Consider the following 20,650-nt stretch of genomic DNA (forward strand, 5'->3'; position numbering starts at 1 on the left):
CACTGAGCCACAACCCCAGCCCATGTTGTTGTATTTTAGGCCAGATAAATATATAGATAAATAATAGAAGTACTTTGATTTCTTTCACTGATGTGGAAATATTTATATTGACAAATAAAAATGACAAGGTGTCACTTTTGTGGCCATAAAAATCACTGAAGCTTCTACTTTGCTGACTCTTGCTCTTTTTGGGGAAGGCCAGCCACCATGTTGTAAGGTTGCTCAAGCAGCCTGGGGAAAGGTCCATGGCAGGAGGAGCTAAGACCTCCTACCAGCAACTAGCACAAAGGATTGTGTCTTTTTTTTTTTTTCTTTTTTTAAATTTTTTATTGTGGGTTGTTCAAAACGTTACAAATTTCTTGACATATCATATTTGACACTTTGATTCAAGTGNTTTTTTTTTTTTTTTTTTTTTTTTTTTTTTTTTTGTGGTCCTGGGTATTGAACTCAGGGCTTTGTGCATGCAAGGCAAGCACTCTACCAACTGACCTATATCCCCAGCCCAGGAGTATGTCATTTTTAAAGTAGATCCTTCTACCCCATCCAAGCCTTTAGGTGATGCCAGTGTGAACCAACATATCCCTCCCACTCCCTACTAGGGATTGAACCTAGAGGCACTTTACCACTGATTTATATCCCTGGCCCTTTTTAATTTTTTAAAAATTTTTAAAATTTTGGGCTGGGGATGTGGCTCAAGCGGTAACATGCTCGTCTGGCATGCGCGGGACACTGGGTTCGATCCTCAGCACCACATTAAAAAAAAATAAAATAAAAATGTTGTGTCCACCTAAAAAATAAATATTAAAAAATTCTCTAAAATTTTTTTTTTTTAATTTCGGAGTCAGGGTCTTGGTTGGACTCAGATGTCCATAATGACCTCAAATTTGTGATTCTCTGCCTCAATCTCCCAAGTCATCGGATTACAAATGTGCACCACTACAACCCATGTAAGCCAAAATTTTGACTAATAACTTAGGTGTTAATCTCTGTGCTAGCACTAAGATTGCTCTGAATTTGACAAGAAACTGAGAAGTAATAAATGTTGTTGTATATTATTTTTTTATTTTTATTTTTTAAAATTACTTTTTAGTTGTAGTTGGACACAATCTCTTTTATTTATTTATTTATTTTTATGTGGTGCTGAGGATAGAACCCAGGGCCTAACCCATGCTAGGCAAGTGCTCTACCGCTGAGCCACAACCCCAGCCATGTTGTATTTTAGAAGTACTTTGATTTCTTTCACTGATGTGGAAACATTTATATTAACAAATAAGAAAATATCATATTAATGAATAACAAAATGTTTATATTCATAGCACTAGTATTCTTTTGGAGTTCATTTTAAACAGAACTATCAATAAGGCTTTTTATGAGGATTACTTATATAAATTACCATTCATTACTGATAGATTACTATAAATTATAATTTTAAGAAATATAAAGGTGACTATGAAATGGGAGAGTTTATTACACTTTCTGTATGGAAAACAATATTTCAAGAGAATCTTATTTTTGGTCAGTTGTATTGCTTCTGAAGTTTTGGCTGGTATGGAGACCTTAATGAACAGGCAAAAAAATATATATGCAATTAAAGCCTTTTGTGGTCTTAAAAGGCTAGATTTTAATTATTCAAATGTCCTCATAAGTATAAAAAAATTTCAAAGTTATATCTGAGGACTGGGGATGTAGCTAATGGCAAAGCTCTTGCCTACCATGTGGAAATCCCTGGGCTCAATCCCACGACTACAAAAATAAAATAAGATAAAATGAAATAAAATTATATATGAAAATGTGTCATTCAATATTTTTAAAATTCCTCTTTTCTAATTGAAAGGAAAATACTATTTTAACAGATGCATATTTATAATGGTAAACTATATTGAACAAGATATAGCTATATGGATTACTTTCCTTGATTTTATCTAGGCCATTTTAACTGTGTTATTTAAGTGTTTTCATTTACACTTTCATATACTAAAGATTACTAATCCTTTAAAGTTCCCTTGAATTATTTTTACAAACAAAATAGTTATTTTTTAAAAAAGTTTGTGGTTCACATTTATGCTATTGTGTTCTGCAAAATCTCAAGCAGAGAATTTAAAAGTTTCAACTTGGTGGTACCACCAGGTGCCGATAGAAACAAAAGGTTTATTTTTCTCCAAATGTGTTAATATTTTAACCTTTAAAACAAACCTTCTTTTGACCCTACTTCCCTAGGAGTTACCATCCATTTATTTGTCCTTTTGTATACTACAAGTACTGGGCGTTGCCTCTACAGTCGTCCCTAAGTATCCATGGAGAATTGGTTTTAGGCTCCTTCCCTGCTAAGAAGATACCCAAATCTGAGAATGCTCAAGTTCCTCATATAAAATAGCATAGTATCTACATATAACCTCAGCATATCCTCCTGTGCAGTTTGAATCATCTTTAGATTACTTATAATACCCAATACAACATAAATGATATGTAAATAGTTGTTATATTGTACTGTGAGGAACAAGGAAAAAAAAGTGTGTGTGTACTTAGTACATATTGACACATTTTTTTCCCCCTGAATGTTCTCAATCCATAGTTTGCCAGTCTGTGGATGTGGAATCTGTAGTTAGAGTGTCAACTGTAATTGATTTTGCTAATTCCTCTCCCCCTAGTCTCTTTTAAACTCATTCAAACCTGCTCCAAGTAAACATCTGCCCATACCACTCTGTGGATGCCAACTTCATCCTTCCAGCTGCTCAAGCCAGGAATCTTGGAATGATCGTTGACTCTTCTTTTCTTCATTTTATCCTTCATAAAATTCCAAATTACATCCAGAGTCTGTCAATTTCTCAGTTTCCATTGCTAATACTGTGGTCTGAGCTACCAGTACTTTGCCTGCTTGCTTTACAGGAATAGCCTCATCACTGGTTTTTCTGCATCCATCCACTAAGGTCTCTTCTCAGCAAAGGAGCCCAGTGATTATTTTGAAATGTTAAACTAGATCCTATTACTTTCTTGCTCAAAATGGCTCTTCATTTCACTTAATGGTGAAAATCAAAGTCCTTATAGTAATCCGAAGGCTTCACATAATTGGAACACCCTGTCTCACTTTGTACTACTTATCTCTTGCTCACTTGGCTCTGGCCATCCTAGCCTCCTTGCTGGTCTTCCAAAAGACAAGGTCCTGCCCCAGGAGTTTTCCTCTGGCTCTTCCCTCTATATGAAAAGCTTTCTCCTCCCCCAAGTGTCTACATCACTTGTGAGTCTTTATTCAATGTTGCCTACTTGATCACCCTATTAAAAATGGCAACAAATCTCCCCTCCATGCTCATATTTTGTTCTCCAATTTTTTTCCCCATAGCAGTCACTACCTCCTAACATATATGTTTATTATGTTTGACTCCTAACCCACCTCCCTTTGTGTGGGTGATAGAGTCACAATTTTTGATCCTTATTTTCAAATGGTTTGTTCAGAACACAAAAAGGGTTGGAAATCATTAAGAGTTATATAATTATTTTAGTGGGCCTGGAACAACACATTTTAAACACACTCCCTTAAAAATGGTTCAGATGATAAATTTTGTTATGTATATTTTATCATAATTAAACATAAATGTAAATAGAGAAAAGTTAAGAGCTCTTGTAGAGTAACAAATATTTCAAGAAATTTTTGTTTGTTATATGTGTGAGTACTTAAATATACTTGTTTTTAAACAACAAGGTACTCCATACTATCAGTCCTCATCAATAAAACATTTTAAACAATTACTATAAAGTTGTGCACATACTGATGAGTTGATATGAATAAAATAGTCCACAGCAGCATTATTAGAGTGCAAGCTAGAAATAATACAAATGTCCAGAGATACTAAACTGGATACTTAAAAGAAGTGTAGCACATTAAACAATGGAATATTATGCAACAGTGTTAGGATGGCCTTAGGCCTGAGCCTAAGCAACTCCATTTTAAAAACTCCAGTTTGAAACCTGCAGTTTCACCAAGCACACCCACAGAGCCCTCCAGTATGGCCACAAACAAGTTACTGCCCCTCACCCTGATAAACAGAGTGAAGCCCCTGGCACTTGATAAGAGAAAAAGGCAAGAAGATCAGGGTGGAGATCACCAGACCAAATGTTTCTGACCCCAGGGTAAATGATGTCACTGAGAAATCCAGTGGTAGCTGATAAGAATTGAAAGGGGGGTCAAAACCTCCCCAAATTTAGTATAAATTATAGAGCAAATGAATAGGGATTCAGACAGCAGAAACAAGGATACACTCGAGCTGGAGAGCCTGACGAGGACCTGACATCCCATCACTTATCACCGTTCCTGCGTGACCCTTACCACTCTCAAACTCTACCTCCTTGTCTGGACCTTGGTGAAAGCCGCAACTTCTCCCTACCACCCTCTCCTCAACCCATAGTCCACTCCATGCCAGGAAAAGCCTGCCTTGGTTCCAGACCTGATCATCTCGGTTTGAGTGAGTGTGCATCTGTTGGACACAAAGCCTAAGGCTTAAGACTTTTGAACTTAGCATGCAGAGGGAATGTCTGTCATTAGCCTATCACGATTAAGTGTGTTTTGCAGTGCTTAGAATTGTTTGCTGTGAATTGTTTGTGTCTAGTGCAGTGCCTAGCATTAAAGATTGTCCTTTTCTTGATTAAGAACCTATAGAGCGAAAGTGTATTGAGTAATTTGAGAGACTAAAACATTGAAAGGGGCAGAAGCATGTGGATATTCTTTATTTCTCCCCTCCACTGCATATGTCGCAATTTTGCCCCCTCACGACAGTGAGGGAAAGAACTACAGTCACCTTTTCATGTGCGTGAATCCCAAAAAACTATGCTGAAGATTGAATTGCTGGAGAATACATATACAACTTAATAAAGCTCAAAATCATACATGTGCACCAAAGCTACAAAGATAAACAAGGCAAGGTGACTTAAAATTCAGATAAATTGATTAAAAGTGCAATGTCTTCAACCTGAATGAAGGTTTAGGTTCCTGGAATGTATTTCCGCATAACCCTAATTAATGCCCCTCGAGATCGCATAGCATCTTTTTCCTGAGCTTGCGGCCTGTCCTGCCTCCAAGAGTAGTGTTCGGTACTCGGTGATTTTGTTTAAAGTACTGAATCCTGTGACAATTTCCCTTAGGGACCATTTTCAAGGCTAGAGTCTGACAACGCTCCAATAGTAGAGCACATTAACTAGTTGCTGAATAAATAAATGCACTTTGGCATACTTCTCATTTTAGGCCAAATTCTTCTCGCGGCTTCGGTTCAGTTCCTGTCCTTGTCCCTACCCCTATAGAGTCGCTGGGCATCTCGTTTCCGCGGCCCAAAGTGGTTTTGCCCCGGTATCTGCGCTGGAGAAAAGGTGTGGGAAAGGGTATAAAGTCGGGGTTGATACCCAGGAGTGTGGAGGCCACAGTCCAGGCCGCCCTGAAGGGGATGGAGTGGACACGGAGCCCGCCAACTCGACTAGCCCGGTCACTGCGCAGACGGTACAGTAGCAGTCTAACCAAATTCTCCTGCCACCGCCTCCCCGCGGTGACGTCACGGGGTTCCGAGCTCTTGATTGGAGGGGCTGCATTCGGTCCACTCTCGCGATGATTACTCCTCCAGGTCCCGGCCCTGCCCCACTCCGCCCCGGCCCGGTAGTCTGCTGTAGACCACGTTGCGTGCCGCTGACACGACGTACACTGGACCAGTTTCCGGGGCTTGTCCAGACCGCGACGAATCGGCTCAGTCTCCCACGAGGTTTGGCTCCGAGGCGTCCTGTTGCCAGACCCGCGGTAGCGCGGGAATCTCCACCGCTCGGCCGGGCCAGTTTTCTAGGGCTGCCTGGAGAGTCTGTCACATCAGTTCCCATCTTACGGATCGCCAGAATTTGGCGGCTGAGAAACTCATTTCCGGTCGCTTTGGTCTCCATGGAGACAGCCCTTTAACCACTTTTTCACCTGTCATTCCCCGGACTCCACGTGGTTCGGAAATCGCCCAGAGAATGTTGGTGGGAGGCAGCGAGAAAGGTGTAGATGGGAGGGAATCAGCGATCAAAAGGGAGGCAGTAGGTGGGACCCTTGAGTACAATGTGCTGGGCACCTTTTGGCCACTTACGTAATTAAGGTGAACCGGGGATTTTCCATTTTGGGAAGGTCCAGTTCATCAGGATACACGTTTAGGCATCACTTGAGCATGCATAACCCCTGAGCCTATTTTTGCATAGTCCTGAGGGCTCCAGCATCAAATCATGCTGTAGACTTGCTCACCCTTCATCTGGGAATTGTCTCCCCAATTACCTTAAGATCTTTCTCACTTTGCGTTGCTGATTGTTTATTTCCCTAAATCTAATTATAGCACTTTTCAAATTCCTCACTTTTCAATGCTTCTCTAGCTGCATCCATTTTTTATAACACTTTGATTAAGTGGTTCCTCACCTGCCATTACGGTACTGATACCTTACTGATACTTCCCAAATGGACCATAGTTTCTTTAGTGGCAGGACTAGCTGTCACTTTGTTATCGAATGCGCTATAGATACCAGGTAGTCTACCTTTCTGCCATTAAATGTGTATACCCCTTCTAGAACATCTCTGCAAATGCTTGTTAATTCACCAGATATTTATTGAGTACCTTCTATGTGCCAGGTACTCTTTTTAGGAATTGAGAAGTCCAAAACTGAACAAAATAGATTAAAGTTGCTCCCTTCAAGAAGTTTACCACTAGGGGAGACAGACGATATAGAAGCGAACAAGATAATGAATTTTAGTTAGCTAATAAGTGCTGTGAAGAAAATAAAGTCATAGCAATGTTAAGTATGGTGTCACAGAAAGCTTCCCTTAGGATGTGGTTATTCAAGCAGAAACCTGAGTGATAACAAGAAGCTGCAAAGATGTGGAATGAATATTAATAGGCAGATTGGGAAATGCACAGCTTCTTAGGTGTGAAAAAGAACATCAGGAAGTGCAAAGACTCTTGAGGTGGTGAAGAGTCGGTTGATGTGAAATGAATAGCAGAGGAAACCAGGGCCTGATTATTTAGGGCTTTCATATCCAGAGCCTCTCAAGTTTGGATTTTATCCTAAGTGTAATTGGAAGCCCTTAAAAAAGGTTTAAGAAAAACAGCAATTAGATTTGATTAATATTTTTAAAAGAATGGACTCTTTGGAGGCAAGGATAAAGAGGAGACTAGAAGAGGCCATGTTAGGAGTTCAGGAAACTTGTGTTCAGTTTCTGTTTGGGTATTCCCATGCTGGGAAATTCTGCTTGAAAGGTAGCCCATTCCTTAGTTGGAACATGGAGTTCTTTCTGTGGAATCTGTCTTCCTGAAATCCACTGTTTCTTCCTTGGATGCTCCATTATTTGTGGTGGTTCCTTCAAGTACATTACCATCCCTGTACATACATGTCACTTCACCTGGTTGGATGACGGAGGAATCAGCACTCTCTTTTTTTTAAGAGAGAGAGAGAGAGAATTTTTAATTTTTTTAGTTTTCGGCAGACACAACATCTTTGTATGTGGTGCTGAGGATCGAACCCGGGCCGCACGCATGCCAGGCGAGTGTGCTACTGCTTGAGCCACATCCCCAGCCCTCAGCACTCTCTTGATTTGGCCAATTTTTAATGTGGCTTTTAGCAGTCAGATTGTGCTGTTGACTCATGTATTGCACTATTTCAAGTCAGATTTCACCTCTCTCTGGCTCCCCATCCTGAATTTCTGTGGTGTATGTGTTTTTTTGTTTCTTATTTAAATGCAGCATTTTACTTTTATTTCTATTTTATCTTAGTAAATTCCATGTTGTTCATCATTGCAGTTTATTCATCCGATTCTATCACTCAACATGTCCTCCCAGTTTTTTGTCTTTTACAGAGGCACTATGTTATATCCTCCAATGTTTCTTTCATAAACAATGCTAAAACTGGGGAGGGGGGATAGTAGAGGATAGGAAAGGCAGCAGAACACAACAGACACTAGTATGGCAATATGTAAATCAATGAATGTGTAACTGATGTGATTCTGCAATCTGTATATGGGGTAAAAATGGGAGTTCATAACCCGCTTGAATCAAAGTGTGAAATATGATATATCAAGAACTATGTAATGTTTTGAACAACCAACAAAAAAAAAAAAAAAAAAAAAAAAAAACAATGCTAAAACTGCTAACTGTATCATGAAAAGAGACTTATGGCATTTCCCTAGTGACTTTTTCCCAATGGCATGAGATTATTAGTATGTACTCTTTGAGTACGGTTTTTTTTTCTTTTGTTTTATTTATTTATTGTTTGTTTGTTTGTCTATTTATTTATTTTCATGTGGTGCTGAGGAACCTAGTGCCTCATGCATGTGAGGCAAGCACTCAACCACAGAGCTACAACCACTGAGCTACAACCTCAGCCCTTGAATAGGGTTCTGTAGCTCATTATGAATCCTTTGATCTGTTAGCTAAAACCAAACTCACAACGATAGTATGTAAAAATTTTCTTTATAAAATAGTTGCAGAAAACAAGATATAGCTGTACCTTGTGGCTAGTTTGGCTCAATTAATTGTTTTGGAAAAACTGTTGGTTTCTCTAGTTTTTACTATAATGAAAGTTTGTGTATTTTAAAATACAGAAACTGGTTTATAATGGGTAAAAGTAACTTTAGAAAATAATAAACTCTTATTGAGCTTAAAAAAATCTTAGGTTTCAAGGAAGAAACCCGTAAATCAGTTTTTCTCTGCTTGGGCATTTTGCTCCCCAGGGGGCAGCTGCCAATATTGGGAGTCTTCTTGGTTATCACAACTTGTTGAGAGGATGGTATTCCTGGCATCTACTGGGTAGAGGCCAAAGAAACTCTAAACATCCTGCAGTGCAGGGGACAACATTCCTCAATGAAGAATTATCCTACCCAAAATGTCAGTAGTGTTGAGATTGAGAAGCCCTCCTGTGAACAAGGCCTTAACACTCTTTTTTCTTACAGTAACTGCTGTTAATTCTATTTAAAATGGGTGTAAAGAAGAAGAGAGAAATGCACGTTGCTGCATTGACAGTTCGTCATCAGGACCTTGAAATTTTGAGATGTAGGTGATTTCAAAGTTCATTTACTGAATACATTTTTTTTCAACCAGTTTGCAAGTAGAGTGTTTTAATCCCTGCGACCCCATAGCACATAATTTTCAAATTCTATTTAATTTTTCATGTTTCTTATATCCAGTTTTAGATGTAAAAATGGTTTTCTTGAATTTTGACTTCATACTAAGGTCTACTTGCGTTTTTGGTTTTAAAGATTTATAGAATTCATAACAAAGGGAAACTCATCTACATATTGTTAAATCATTGACTTTTCTTTGCATTTGTTATGTAGCTTTTGCTGATGGGGAAGGGAAAAATCTAGCTTCTTTGCTGTTACATTGTGTGCAACTCACAGACGGAGTGTCACAAATCCATTATATTAAACAGGTAAGGCTGAATTATTACTCATGGGTGTGTCCTGAAGGTTATGCTATTATAGATTTTTAAAATTAACTGACAGCTTTTGGCTTAAATTATTCAATGTCAACTTATTGAATAATATCAAATTATTCAATATCAACTAAAGAATAAGATTAAAAAAATCTCTTCTTTTTTTATATAGTATTTATTCATAGCAGTAATAGAAGCCATATTCAGACTTCTGTTATAATTAGCGCTATATAGATAGGTTAGGAAATTACTTACCTTTTTAGTAATATTAAAAAAAATTCTGTGGATTTGAATCCTCAAAATTTTTCAGCAGGCACATTTAAAAGTTAAAATATAAAGATTGTCTTCATTAGTATTTCAATTACTATTTGAGTTTACCACTTGAGCTTACATAATATTTCTTTGGAAAGAAATTAAATAGATTACCGATACTACCATAATTTTAAGAATGCTGCAAATTTTCTCTACCTTAAGCCTTTAATAGGTCTGTAAGTCTTAAAGAGGTAGGTCTGGAGTAGGAAAAGGGATTTAGGAGCATATATTAAAAAGGTTAATAAATACTAAAAATAGATATTTTAAATCAGTACAATATGGAAAACATTCCACAGTACAATCAGTATAATTGAGATTTGAAAGAGTATTTGTAACCAACCATATTACTTTGTTATAGTTGATATTAGAAAAAATGACTTTGAATTTTTTTGGATTATAGATTGTGCCTCTACTGGAGAAGTTAGATAAAAATGGCCTGTGTGATCCCACTGTTCAAAGTTGTTTGGATATTTTAGCAGGCATTTATTTTTCTTTGAATCTGAAGAATCCCTTGAAGAAAGTATTGGCAAGGTAAGGAAAAAAAGGAAGGGAAGTTGGGTATTATAAAAAGTAACCAGGGCTGGGGTTGTAGCTCAGTGGTAGAGCCCTCGCCTAGCGTGTGTGAAGCCCTGGATTCGATCCTCAGCACCACATAAAAATAAATAAATAAAGGTAGTTGTGTCCAACTACAACTAAAAAGTATTTAAAAAAAAAAAAGTAACCAAAGTTCCTTTCCTGTTCTAATAAAACAAATATATCACTAAAAATTGAATTCATACAATCTCTCTTTCTTCTCTCCCTCTTATTCTATCTCAGTTTCTTTTTAGGTCACAGACCTTAACGAACAGACTTCGGCTTTGGTCTGGGTGATAGTTCGCTGACTCTTGGTTCAGTCCACTTCTTGCTACTTTTTTCTCTATTTGTCTCAGCTGTTTCAGTGTGGATAATGCAGCAATACAGAACAATATACTTGATTTAAAAATGTCAAGCAGTATAGAAATACACAAAAAATGAGGCTTATATTTCACCATTTCTGGTGAAATATCACTTAACATTTTGGTATCCATCTTTCTAGACCTTTTCTTTATGTGTTTAGCATATGTGTGTTGTATTTTAGTTTTTATTTTTTATATAAGTGAGATTATATTCTACATAATGATCTAGAGTTTGTATTTTAACTAAACAGCATCTTAGAGATATTTCCATCTCAGTATAGTCCTTTTTATTTTTTAATAATGGGAATTGAGCCCAGGTGTGCTGTATTGCTGAGCTACATCCTCATCTCCTCCCCCTGCCTTTTTTTTCAAATTTTGAGATGGGGACTCACTTAGTTGCTCAGGCTGTCGTTGAACTCGGGATATTTCTGCTTTATTTAGTTTCCTGAGTTGCTGGGATTACATGTTGTGCCGCTGTGCCTAGCTAGTTAGTTTTTAACTGTGGTAAACAGCACATAACTTAAAATTTACTTTCTTAACCATTTCTAAGTGTGCAGTTCAGTATTATGAAGTGAATCCATGCTGCTGTTCAGCAAATCTCCAGAACCTTTTCATCTTGTAAAACTGAAACTTTGTGCTCATTAAGCAACTTCCCATTTCTTCCCCAGCTTCTGGCAACCACCATTCTACTGAATGTTCCTAGGAATTTGGTTACTTTAGGTACTCCATGTAAATGGAATATTTGTATTTGTCTTTTTGTGACTTATCTTATCTCACTAAACATAATGTCCTCAAGATTCATCCATGTTATAGCATGTAATAGAATTTCCTTCCTTATGGACTAAATATATTTGTTTATATGTATATGCCTCATTTTGTTCATTCATCCATTGATGGACGTTTGGCTGCTTCTACCTTTTGGTGACTGTTTAATGTATCTATTTGAAATACTCAAATATCTCTTTGAAATCTTGCTTTTTGTTCTTTTGGATATATACTCAGAAGTGGGCTTGCTGGATCATATGGTAATTGTTTATAGTTTTTTGAGGAGTTGTCATCTTGTTTCATTTTACATTTCATTTGCAACATTTTACATTCCCACCAACAGTCTTTATTCTAAGAGCTACAGATATATTCCATATTATGGATATATCAGAAATGTATTTCCTGATTTTTTTAATCACTTTTCCATTGATGGATATTTGGTTCATTTTCAGCTTTCTTTATTTCAACAATTTTGCAATAGTATTTTTTTTGGGGGGGGGGGCGCTGGCACAAGGGGTTGAACCCAGGGATGCTTAACCACTGAGCCACATCACCAGCCCCTTTTTTTTTTTTTGTATTTCATTTAGAGATGTGGTCTTATTGAGTTGCTTAGGGCCTTGCTCAGTTGCTGAGGCTGGCTTTGAACTCATGATCCTCCTGCCTCAGCCTACAAAGTCTCTGGGATTACAGGCTTGTGCCACTGAGCCTGGCTAATATTTTTAATCTTGTTCATAATCATGTATGTGTATACATGAGAGAATTCCTAGAAATTGAATTTTTAAGACCAAAAGTTATTCATGTTGAAATTTTTATAGCTATTATTAAATTGTACTCCCAAAAAGTTATTCCAGTTTGTACTTCCATCAACAGTGAATGAGTGCCTATTTCTTCATAGCTCTCTAGCACTGGTTAATATCATTCTTTAAATCTTTAAAATCTAAGGGTGATAAATACTCTCTTGTATAATTTGCATTTCCCAGATGCTCATGTAGTCGAACATTTTTTAATGTGTGAAGTTTGTCTTTTTAATCATTACATAACCTTTGTATATCTTCTCATAATTTTTTTCATTTGTAAGAACTATGAGTAGATTATATGCCATATATATTTCTTTTTCTTGTTTTAAGTTTTCTTCATGTTATCTTTTAATAAAAATTAAAGAAATATTTTGTTATCAACATTATTAATACTTTTCTTTGTATAGATTCCTGAGCTTCATGCCTTACTTATATGTTTTCTCTAAGATGATGATGATGATGATGAAGAATCATCCTAGGCAAGCACTCTCTACTGACCTGTATTCCCAGCCTTCTAATACAAGATTACTAGAGAATTATTTACTTGTCTTATAATTATTATTATTTTTTTGTTCAGCTTTAAAATTCATCTGGAATTAAGTCCTGAGTATAATGTGAGGTAGAGGTTCAACTTAGTTTTCTTTTTCATATAAAAGTCACTAATCACCAAACTCTTTAATAGTCTTGTCTTTCCTCACATATTAGGGATGCTACGTTATTGTGTTATATATGCTTACATAAACAAGAGTTTTATTGATTTTAGACTTGGGCATGTTCATTGATGTACCACATCATAGTCTTATTTATTGTAGTTCTATAATGTGGTTTAATTATGTAATTGTATGTTACCTCTCTACTGACTTTCTTTTTCAGAATATTCCAATTTTTGAATTTTTTTCTTCCCGAAAAGCTATTCAATCAATCAAAAAAAAAGCCTATTGGTTTTGATTTAGATTTTTTAAAAATTTAGTTGTTGATAGCCCTTTATTTTATTTATTTATATGTGGTGCTGAGAATTGAACCCAGTGCCTTACACATGCCAGGCGAGCGCACTACCGCTAAGCCCCAGCCCCAACCCCTTGATTTAGATTAATTGAGGTAAAATTGACATAAGTTTAATTTATCCATTCAGTAAAGTTTTATCGACTACCTACTATGTTTTAAACAACCTTCTAGGAATTGGAGATATAATGAATCAAATAATCTAGAATGGGGTTGTATTACAAGGGAAAGATAGAAAATAGACAAAATAAACAACATACAGGATATTAGATGGCATGGGAGCTAAGGGATGGGGGAAAGAACATCAAAGGTGGGGTAGTGATTTCAGTGTAAAATACAGTGGCCATTTCACATAACTTTGCTCTATGTGATAAGGTGATTTTTGATTATTGGGTATTTGAGAGAAGAATGTTCTGGGTGGAAGAAATAAGAGTAAAGACTGTTAGGTTGTCAGAGGCCAGGGTTGTCAGAAGGCCATGTAACTAGAGCTAAGTGAACAAGGAGGTGAGGTTGGAGAGCTAATAGTGGATGGTGCAGATTGTATAAGGTCATTGAAAACTGTGTTTGTATGCATGTGTTTTGAAGTTGTTGAAGGCTTAGGCAGGTCAGCTCTGCATATGTGTGGGTTTTGCATTCAGCCAACCATAGATCAAAATATTCAAAAAATTGCTGTGTGCTACACATGTACAGACATTTTCCTTGTTACCATTCCTAAACAATACAGAATACTAACTGTTTACATAGCATATACATTATATTGGGTATTTAAGTAATCTAGAGATGACATAAGTATATGGGAGGATGTACACAGATTGTATGTAAATACTATGCCATTTTATATAAGAGACTTGAGCATCCTCACATTTGGTATTTGTGTGGTATCTTGGAACCAATTCCCTGTGGATATTGAGGGAGGACTGTCACATGGCATTTTAGAATTATCACACTGGCTTTTCTGTTGAGAATGGTATAGGAGATGTGAGAGAAGCAATATGGAGCCAGGGAAACCAGAAGAGAATGATAGACCAGGGAATTCCAGTGATGGTGATATGAAGTTGTAATTTTCTGGCTGTACTTTGAGGGTTTAGTTCAGTATTTCTACATTTGGATAATTATCCTCCTTCCCCACATATTGGCGGTACGAAGTTGTCAGATTTTTAATATTTGATTCTTTTTCTAGCTCACTAAATGGCCTACCTAAATTTTTTCTAACTGAGGCTGTACACAGTTTTACTTCTCGTCTTCAAGAAGAATTGAATACTACTGATCTATACTCATATAGGAAAGTAATTGACAATATATCTTCCTGTATGGAGAATTTTAATTTGGGTAAGCCAGCTCTTTTCTAATACTTTTTCTGGATAATACCTGTCATGTCATTATTTTTAAATGATGTTAAGTTTAGTGAAATTCCTTACTAATATTAATTTTTTCCCCCTATAGGTAAAGCAAGTATTAATAATCATCTTAAAAATGGTAAGTCCTATTATTTTATTTTGTTCTTAGGGTATTTTGTTGCTTATGTGTCATTTTGGAAACTGGTGCTTTTAAGTTTTTTGGCAATAGAAAAAAATAACTAAAGTATATCATGCTCTTTTTAAAATCTTTGCTTCTCTATTATGATATTTTAGAAAACTGATTTAAAATATGTTCTTGTACTGAAGTCAAAGTTCCCAATTTAAAGTTCTGTATTGTCATTATATTCTTTTTGTTTCAGTACTTCATTTTCTGCGGAAGAGTTTAATTGAAATCCTAGAAGAAAATAGGCAAGTGCTATGTATTTACATGCTTGTGGTGTGTATGTGTGCATGCTTATAGTTAACATTCTCTCTGTACAAAGAAAATTTTCAAAAGTTCTCAGAATGTTTTCTTTCTGTCCTTCTCCCTTAATGTTAGACCTGATTATTTAAACTTATTCTATAGAGATTTGATATTTAATTTTATTTTTTTATTTTATTTATTTTGTTTTAAAGAGAGAGAGAGAGAATTTTTAATATTTATTTTTTAGTTTTCGGCGGACACAACATCTTTGTTTGTATGTGGTGCTGAGGATCGAACCCGGGCCGCACGCATGCCAGGCGAGCGCACTACCACTTGAGCCACATCCCCAGCCCACTGATATTTAATTTTAAAAGTCAAATTATTATGAGAATAAATGTGAAAGAGAAGAGCCCTTCTCCTACCTTTGATCCTTTTTCATAATTTACTGTTCTTATTTCATGGGGCGAAGTTTCCTACGTTATTTCTCTGATGATATTAATGATGGTTGTTTTTTGTTTGTTTGCTTCAAGTATTCTTATATTTACATGCTTTTATTTTTTGTAAGTTGCTTTTTTTCTGTTTGCTGGGTTTGGTCACTATATTTCCTGCTAGAACTTTCCTGTCAGAAGTCTAGTGATCTTTTGGGTATTCATATTTAAAAATAGGGCACTGAAAATTGATTTGCATCTCTGTGCATATGAATGGGGTTGATTGCAGGTTTTATTCTAGGCTGGTCTGGCTGGGCTGTATCTTGATGGAACCTTTTATGTCACTATCTTTAGGTCTTTTTTTGATCTAGTGATAGATTCACTATAAAAGAATTGTCAGATCACTGTCTTAATATTCTGGTTGCTGAATGAGGGCAGAAAGTTGAGGTCTTGGCTGTAGGCATCTATTGTGCATGCATTTACGCAATTTTCCTGTCTGCAGTATGACATTGTGTATGCTGTTTTTTTTTTTTTTTTCCCAGACACTTGACGGTTTATATTCTCTAAAGGTAAACCAGTTGTCTGTTGGCAAGGGAATGTGATGCAGAGTTTTCAAGCAGGCTTGTAGCCAGTCTTCCTGTTTTCAGCTTTGCATTTATCTCCAATTCAAGGAATGCTTAGTGTCCACAATCTCTAAGCCTTTTAGGCTCAGAATCACCATACTTTTAAAGTATGGTGATTGTCTTGTTTACTGCCCTTATGTATTTATGTCTTTATGTCTTAAAGCCTATGGCCATTGGTTTAAGAAGGTTCTGGAAGGGAACAGAAGTAATACCTGTATGCCATCTTCAACTTGATGTCTCCTTCTGCCACACTAGAAGCTCCTTCTCTGTCTCTTTTTAGACTGTTCTTCATCAGCTCTTCTCTTAAATGTGGGTTCAATTCTTTTTATTTGTTCTGACTGCTTAGAATCATTCTTTTTTTTTTTTTTGGTATTATCTACCATCTATATATTCAGGATTCCCAAATTATCACTCTAAGTTCTCTTCTCTGGGTGGTAGGCTTATTTCTGGACATCTCAAGTTGGATATTTTACAAGTACCTCAAATTCAATGTATCCAAAAGAGAGTTCCCTCTCCACTGCCCCTAGAACTAGTAGCTTCTATTCTACTTTTTGTAGCTTTTTGAATTTATCTGTTTTAGGTACTAATATAAAGAGAATCATATTTGTCTTTTTGTGATAGGCTTATTTTACTTAAAGAATATTTTTAAGAGTCATCTCTGCAGTAGTATGTATCTGAAATTTATTCCTATTTACAAATAGTCTATCTATATGCCACATTTTGTTTATTCATCCGTATGTTGATGGACATTTGGACTTTCTCTGCCTTTTGGCTATTGCGAATAATGCTGCTCTAAACATTGGTGTTCATGTTTGAGTCTTTGTAGAATAGCTGGATCATACAATAATTCTGTGTTTAATGTTTTGAGGAATGGTCAGTTTTTTAAAATTTTAGTTGTAGATGGACACAATACCTTTTATTTTATTTGTTTTTAATTTTATGTGGTGCCAGGGATCAAACCCAGTGCCTCACACATGCTAAGCAAGTGCTCTACCACTTAGCCACAACCCCGGCCCCCAAGTGTTTTTTTTTTACTTACTTTTTTTTCTTTCTTATTTGATAATGGGTATTGAATCCAGGGGGCCTTTATCACTCAGCTATATCCCTACCTCTTTTTATTTGTTATTTTGGGACAGGTTCTTGCTAAGTTGCTTAGGGCTTTGCTGAGTTGCTGAGGCTGGCCTTGAATTTGTGATCCTCCTGCCTCAGGCTTCTGAGTAGCTGGGACTAGAAAACATTGTAGGCATGTGCCATCATGCCTAGCTTGTCTTATGATTTTTTTTTAATATTTATTTTTTAGTTGTACTTGGGCACAATACCTTTATTTTATTTATTTATTTTTATGTGATGCTGAGGATCAAATCCAGGGCCTCACACATGCTAGGTGAGTGCTCTACCACTGAGCCAACCCCAGCCTGCCTTATTATTTAATAGGATTACTCTATGTTCTTCTGTGTTGAAAATAGACTGGGGGATAGGGTATAGCTCAGAGGTAGCGCTGTTGCCTAGCATGTGCAAGGCCCTGGGTCAATCCTCAATATTACCAGGAAAAAAAAGCCTGGGAAGGGCAAGAACAGAAACTGAGAGATTGATTGGAAGCTATTGCAGGAATCTTAGGGGGGAGAAGGAGCAGGTTTAGGCCAAGATGGTAACAGTGGAGGCCATCAGATTCTAGATATTTTTTGAAGGTAGAACCAACAGGATTTTCTTATAGATGGAATGAAGGGAGGAAGGGAAAATGATTGCAGTGTGTTTGTAGATAGAGATTCCAGCAGATGGAGCAGGAGTTAAAGATAAGTTCACATATTTTGAGATAGTCAAATGAAGATATTGAATAGGAAGTTAGTGAATGAATCTGGAATTAAAGAGATCTAAATCAATAAAAGTTTGGGTATTGTTAGTAGATACCCAAACTCTGGCATAAAAAGAGAGGGAGAGGCTGAGAACATTGCTAAGTGGTAGAGTGCCTGTTTAGCAGGCATGAAATCCTGGGTTTAATCCCCAGCACCATCAAAGCAAAACAAACCAAATAAAACCCCAAAAACAATTAGGGAGAAAAAGGTAGACTGGTTCTAGTGTTTAAGAAGCGATGTAGGAAATCTAAGAGAGCCTAGCATGTTGGAAGCCAGTTCAAAAAAGGGTATCAAAGTTGAAGGAGTATTCAAGTTTAAGTTGTGTTATTCATTCTTGAATTTTTTTCTTGATTTCTTACCTTTTCCCTAAAATAGGAAGTGAGGTTAGTCATTGGCTAAGAAAGAGTTGCCTGTTGAGGTAAGAGTGTTGAAAGTTTACAAAATTGGAATGTTTGGAAGATAGAGGCTTATCTAGCATAATCTAAAATTAATTTTGGCCCTTTGAGGAGTGTTTATTTTGGAGAGGTATAAAAATGGTAACACGTGTTTGAATTTCCTTTTTTAATAATGTCTTTTCTTCTTTGTAGAAAATTTGCTGGAAATCATATTGTTCAAACACAGTTGATGAATGACTTGTTGGTAGGCATTAGAGCTTCAATGATGTTAATACAGAAAGCACAGACTTTCCAGGGGAATCTCTGGAAGGCTTCCAGTTCTCCCATATGGCAAAGTATGTGTGACTTGCTGAATATTTTCACCAAGTTCTTAAGTGATGGTAAGTGTAACAGCAAACAAATTACTGACACTAATTGAGTGTCAGTCCATTCTTCCTAAAAATGGTCTACAATACATTTTACTGAGATGTGGAACTTCTTTCCCACCCTCTCAAAGTGGGAGAAAAGTCCTGGATTTCATGTTTTTAATGACTTTTTCTTTCAAGTGTACCAATTCAGCAAGGGTTAATGTTGAAGGACTTTTCTAAGTGTGTGTGTATTGTATACAAAGAAGAAAACCTAACAATCTTAGTGTTGAAAAACTACAGTCTTTAAGTAGCAAAAGAAAATTCTTTATAGAAGAAATTTCCAAATTTTGAGGGAAGTTTAGAAAGATGAGAACGACACATTTCTCCTTAGCAGCAAGAGCTATTTTCAGATAGTGACAGTTGTTGTTGATTGTGGGCCTCATCAGTACTCCTTCTTGTATCTTACGTGTCACTTCTGTCCATAGGAACTGTACTACTAGGATACCAAATAGATGAGAGGAAATTTCTATTTATTTGTTTATGGTGCTGGGGATTGAACCTAGGTCCTCATGCATGCTGGGTTAGTGTTCTACCACTGAGCTACATCCCCAGCCCTGTAAATTTCTCTTTATAAAAGTCCTTTAACAGCTGGGACTGGTGGTGTAGATCTGTGATTCCAGCTGCTCAAGAGGCTGAGTCAGCAGATTGCAAGTTCAAGGCCAGCCTAGGCAACTTAGCAAGACCCTATTTCAAGAAATAACAAAAGGCTAGGGTTGTAGCACAGAGGCAGAATGCTCTTGGGTTTAATTCCCATTTAAAAAAAAAAAAAAGATTCATCTAATACATTAAAAAAAGAAATGAAGTGATTGAATATCATCAGTTTGAAACTCCCAGTGATTTGATGTAGGCATTATTAAGCATCAACAATTGCTAACATTACAGAAACCAAAAACCAGGCTGTAAGAGGCTATTAAGGAAAGAAGCTATTTTCCAGGATTTTAAAGCTTCATGTTGATATTCAGTGTTTAGCAGCAAGTAACGGAAACTGAACTTAAGAAACTTAAGCAAATGTGCCTCCTCTTCCTTCCCTTACAACAAGAAGTTCAGTAGCAGGTGATCCAGAACTGTGCTAGGCACAGTAGGACGCAAATGTTTTCTACCTTCCTTCTCTAGCATGTCGGCTTTCACCCATGTTGTTTGTTGCCTCATGTTTGCTGTGATTGCTGTAGCTCCAGACATCATGTCTGTGTTCAAGGCAGGAAGAAAGAAAGCCCACTACATCTGTACCTTTAATTAGGAAAAACAAAGATACCTGAAGAACTTCTGCTTGTATCCTATTAGTCTGAGCCCTCTCATCTGGCTGCATTTAGTTGTAAAAAAAAAATTGGGGAAGTGAATATCCTGCCTTTGGCTGGACATGTTAGATTTGCTATTAACAATAAAGGACAGAATGAATGTTTAGTAGATAATTTGTAGTGTCTCTCATGCTTCTTACCCTTGGTCGAATAATCACCATATTATTAGAAGTTAATAAAGATAAAATAACAAGATATCCAGTTAAAATTGTTTGGTTGCTTAGGGTACAATACCAGTCATAGTAAAGTTTGTGATTAGCGTGGATATAGATATTTTTGCACAAGCCCTGAAGTTTCTTTGAGAAAAAGTGTATGCATGTGGGTTGAGATACAGAGGCATTGGTGGATGGGAGGGGACAGGTGGTACCGCCATGAGGCATGCTGGGAGCCTGTAGGTGGAGAGAAAGAGTGGATGCTCTAGAGAGAAAGGAATCAACATTTATTGAGTATATAAAGCCTCTTCATTTATCTTTTTAAACCTTATGAAAATATGTCAGAGGTTATATTTTCCCATTTTACAGAAGAGAAGGCTGAGTTCCTGGGAGGTTCAATAACTTGTCTAAGACTTACTCATCTAAGAAGTGGTCAAGCTAGAAGCTTTACGCAGGATTGACCCTACAGTGTTTGCTTTTTGCATGGCACTGGAAATTCTGTCAT

The 20,650-nt window shown here is 36.7% G+C and overlaps 1 protein-coding gene across 1 annotated transcript in view; it reads left to right on the forward strand.

Annotated features, from left to right (window-relative positions):
• The first annotated feature begins 5,606 nt into the window (after positions 1–5,606).
• The window catches only part of Thada (THADA armadillo repeat containing), a 336,577-nt gene continuing 321,533 nt past the window's right edge, over positions 5,607–20,650 (forward strand). Inside the window, 8 exon segments of the mRNA XM_015479728.2 lie at positions 5,607–5,738; positions 8,939–9,038; positions 9,323–9,417; positions 10,133–10,263; positions 14,412–14,560; positions 14,675–14,707; positions 14,949–14,997; positions 18,484–18,671. Coding sequence (XP_015335214.2) covers positions 8,963–9,038; positions 9,323–9,417; positions 10,133–10,263; positions 14,412–14,560; positions 14,675–14,707; positions 14,949–14,997; positions 18,484–18,671 — 721 coding nt within the window. The 5' untranslated portion in view covers positions 5,607–5,738; positions 8,939–8,962.

The sequence above is a fragment of the Marmota marmota genome, unplaced genomic scaffold, assembly GCF_001458135.2.
Source record: "Marmota marmota marmota unplaced genomic scaffold, marMar, whole genome shotgun sequence".
Classification (NCBI taxonomy): domain Eukaryota; kingdom Metazoa; phylum Chordata; class Mammalia; order Rodentia; family Sciuridae; genus Marmota; species Marmota marmota.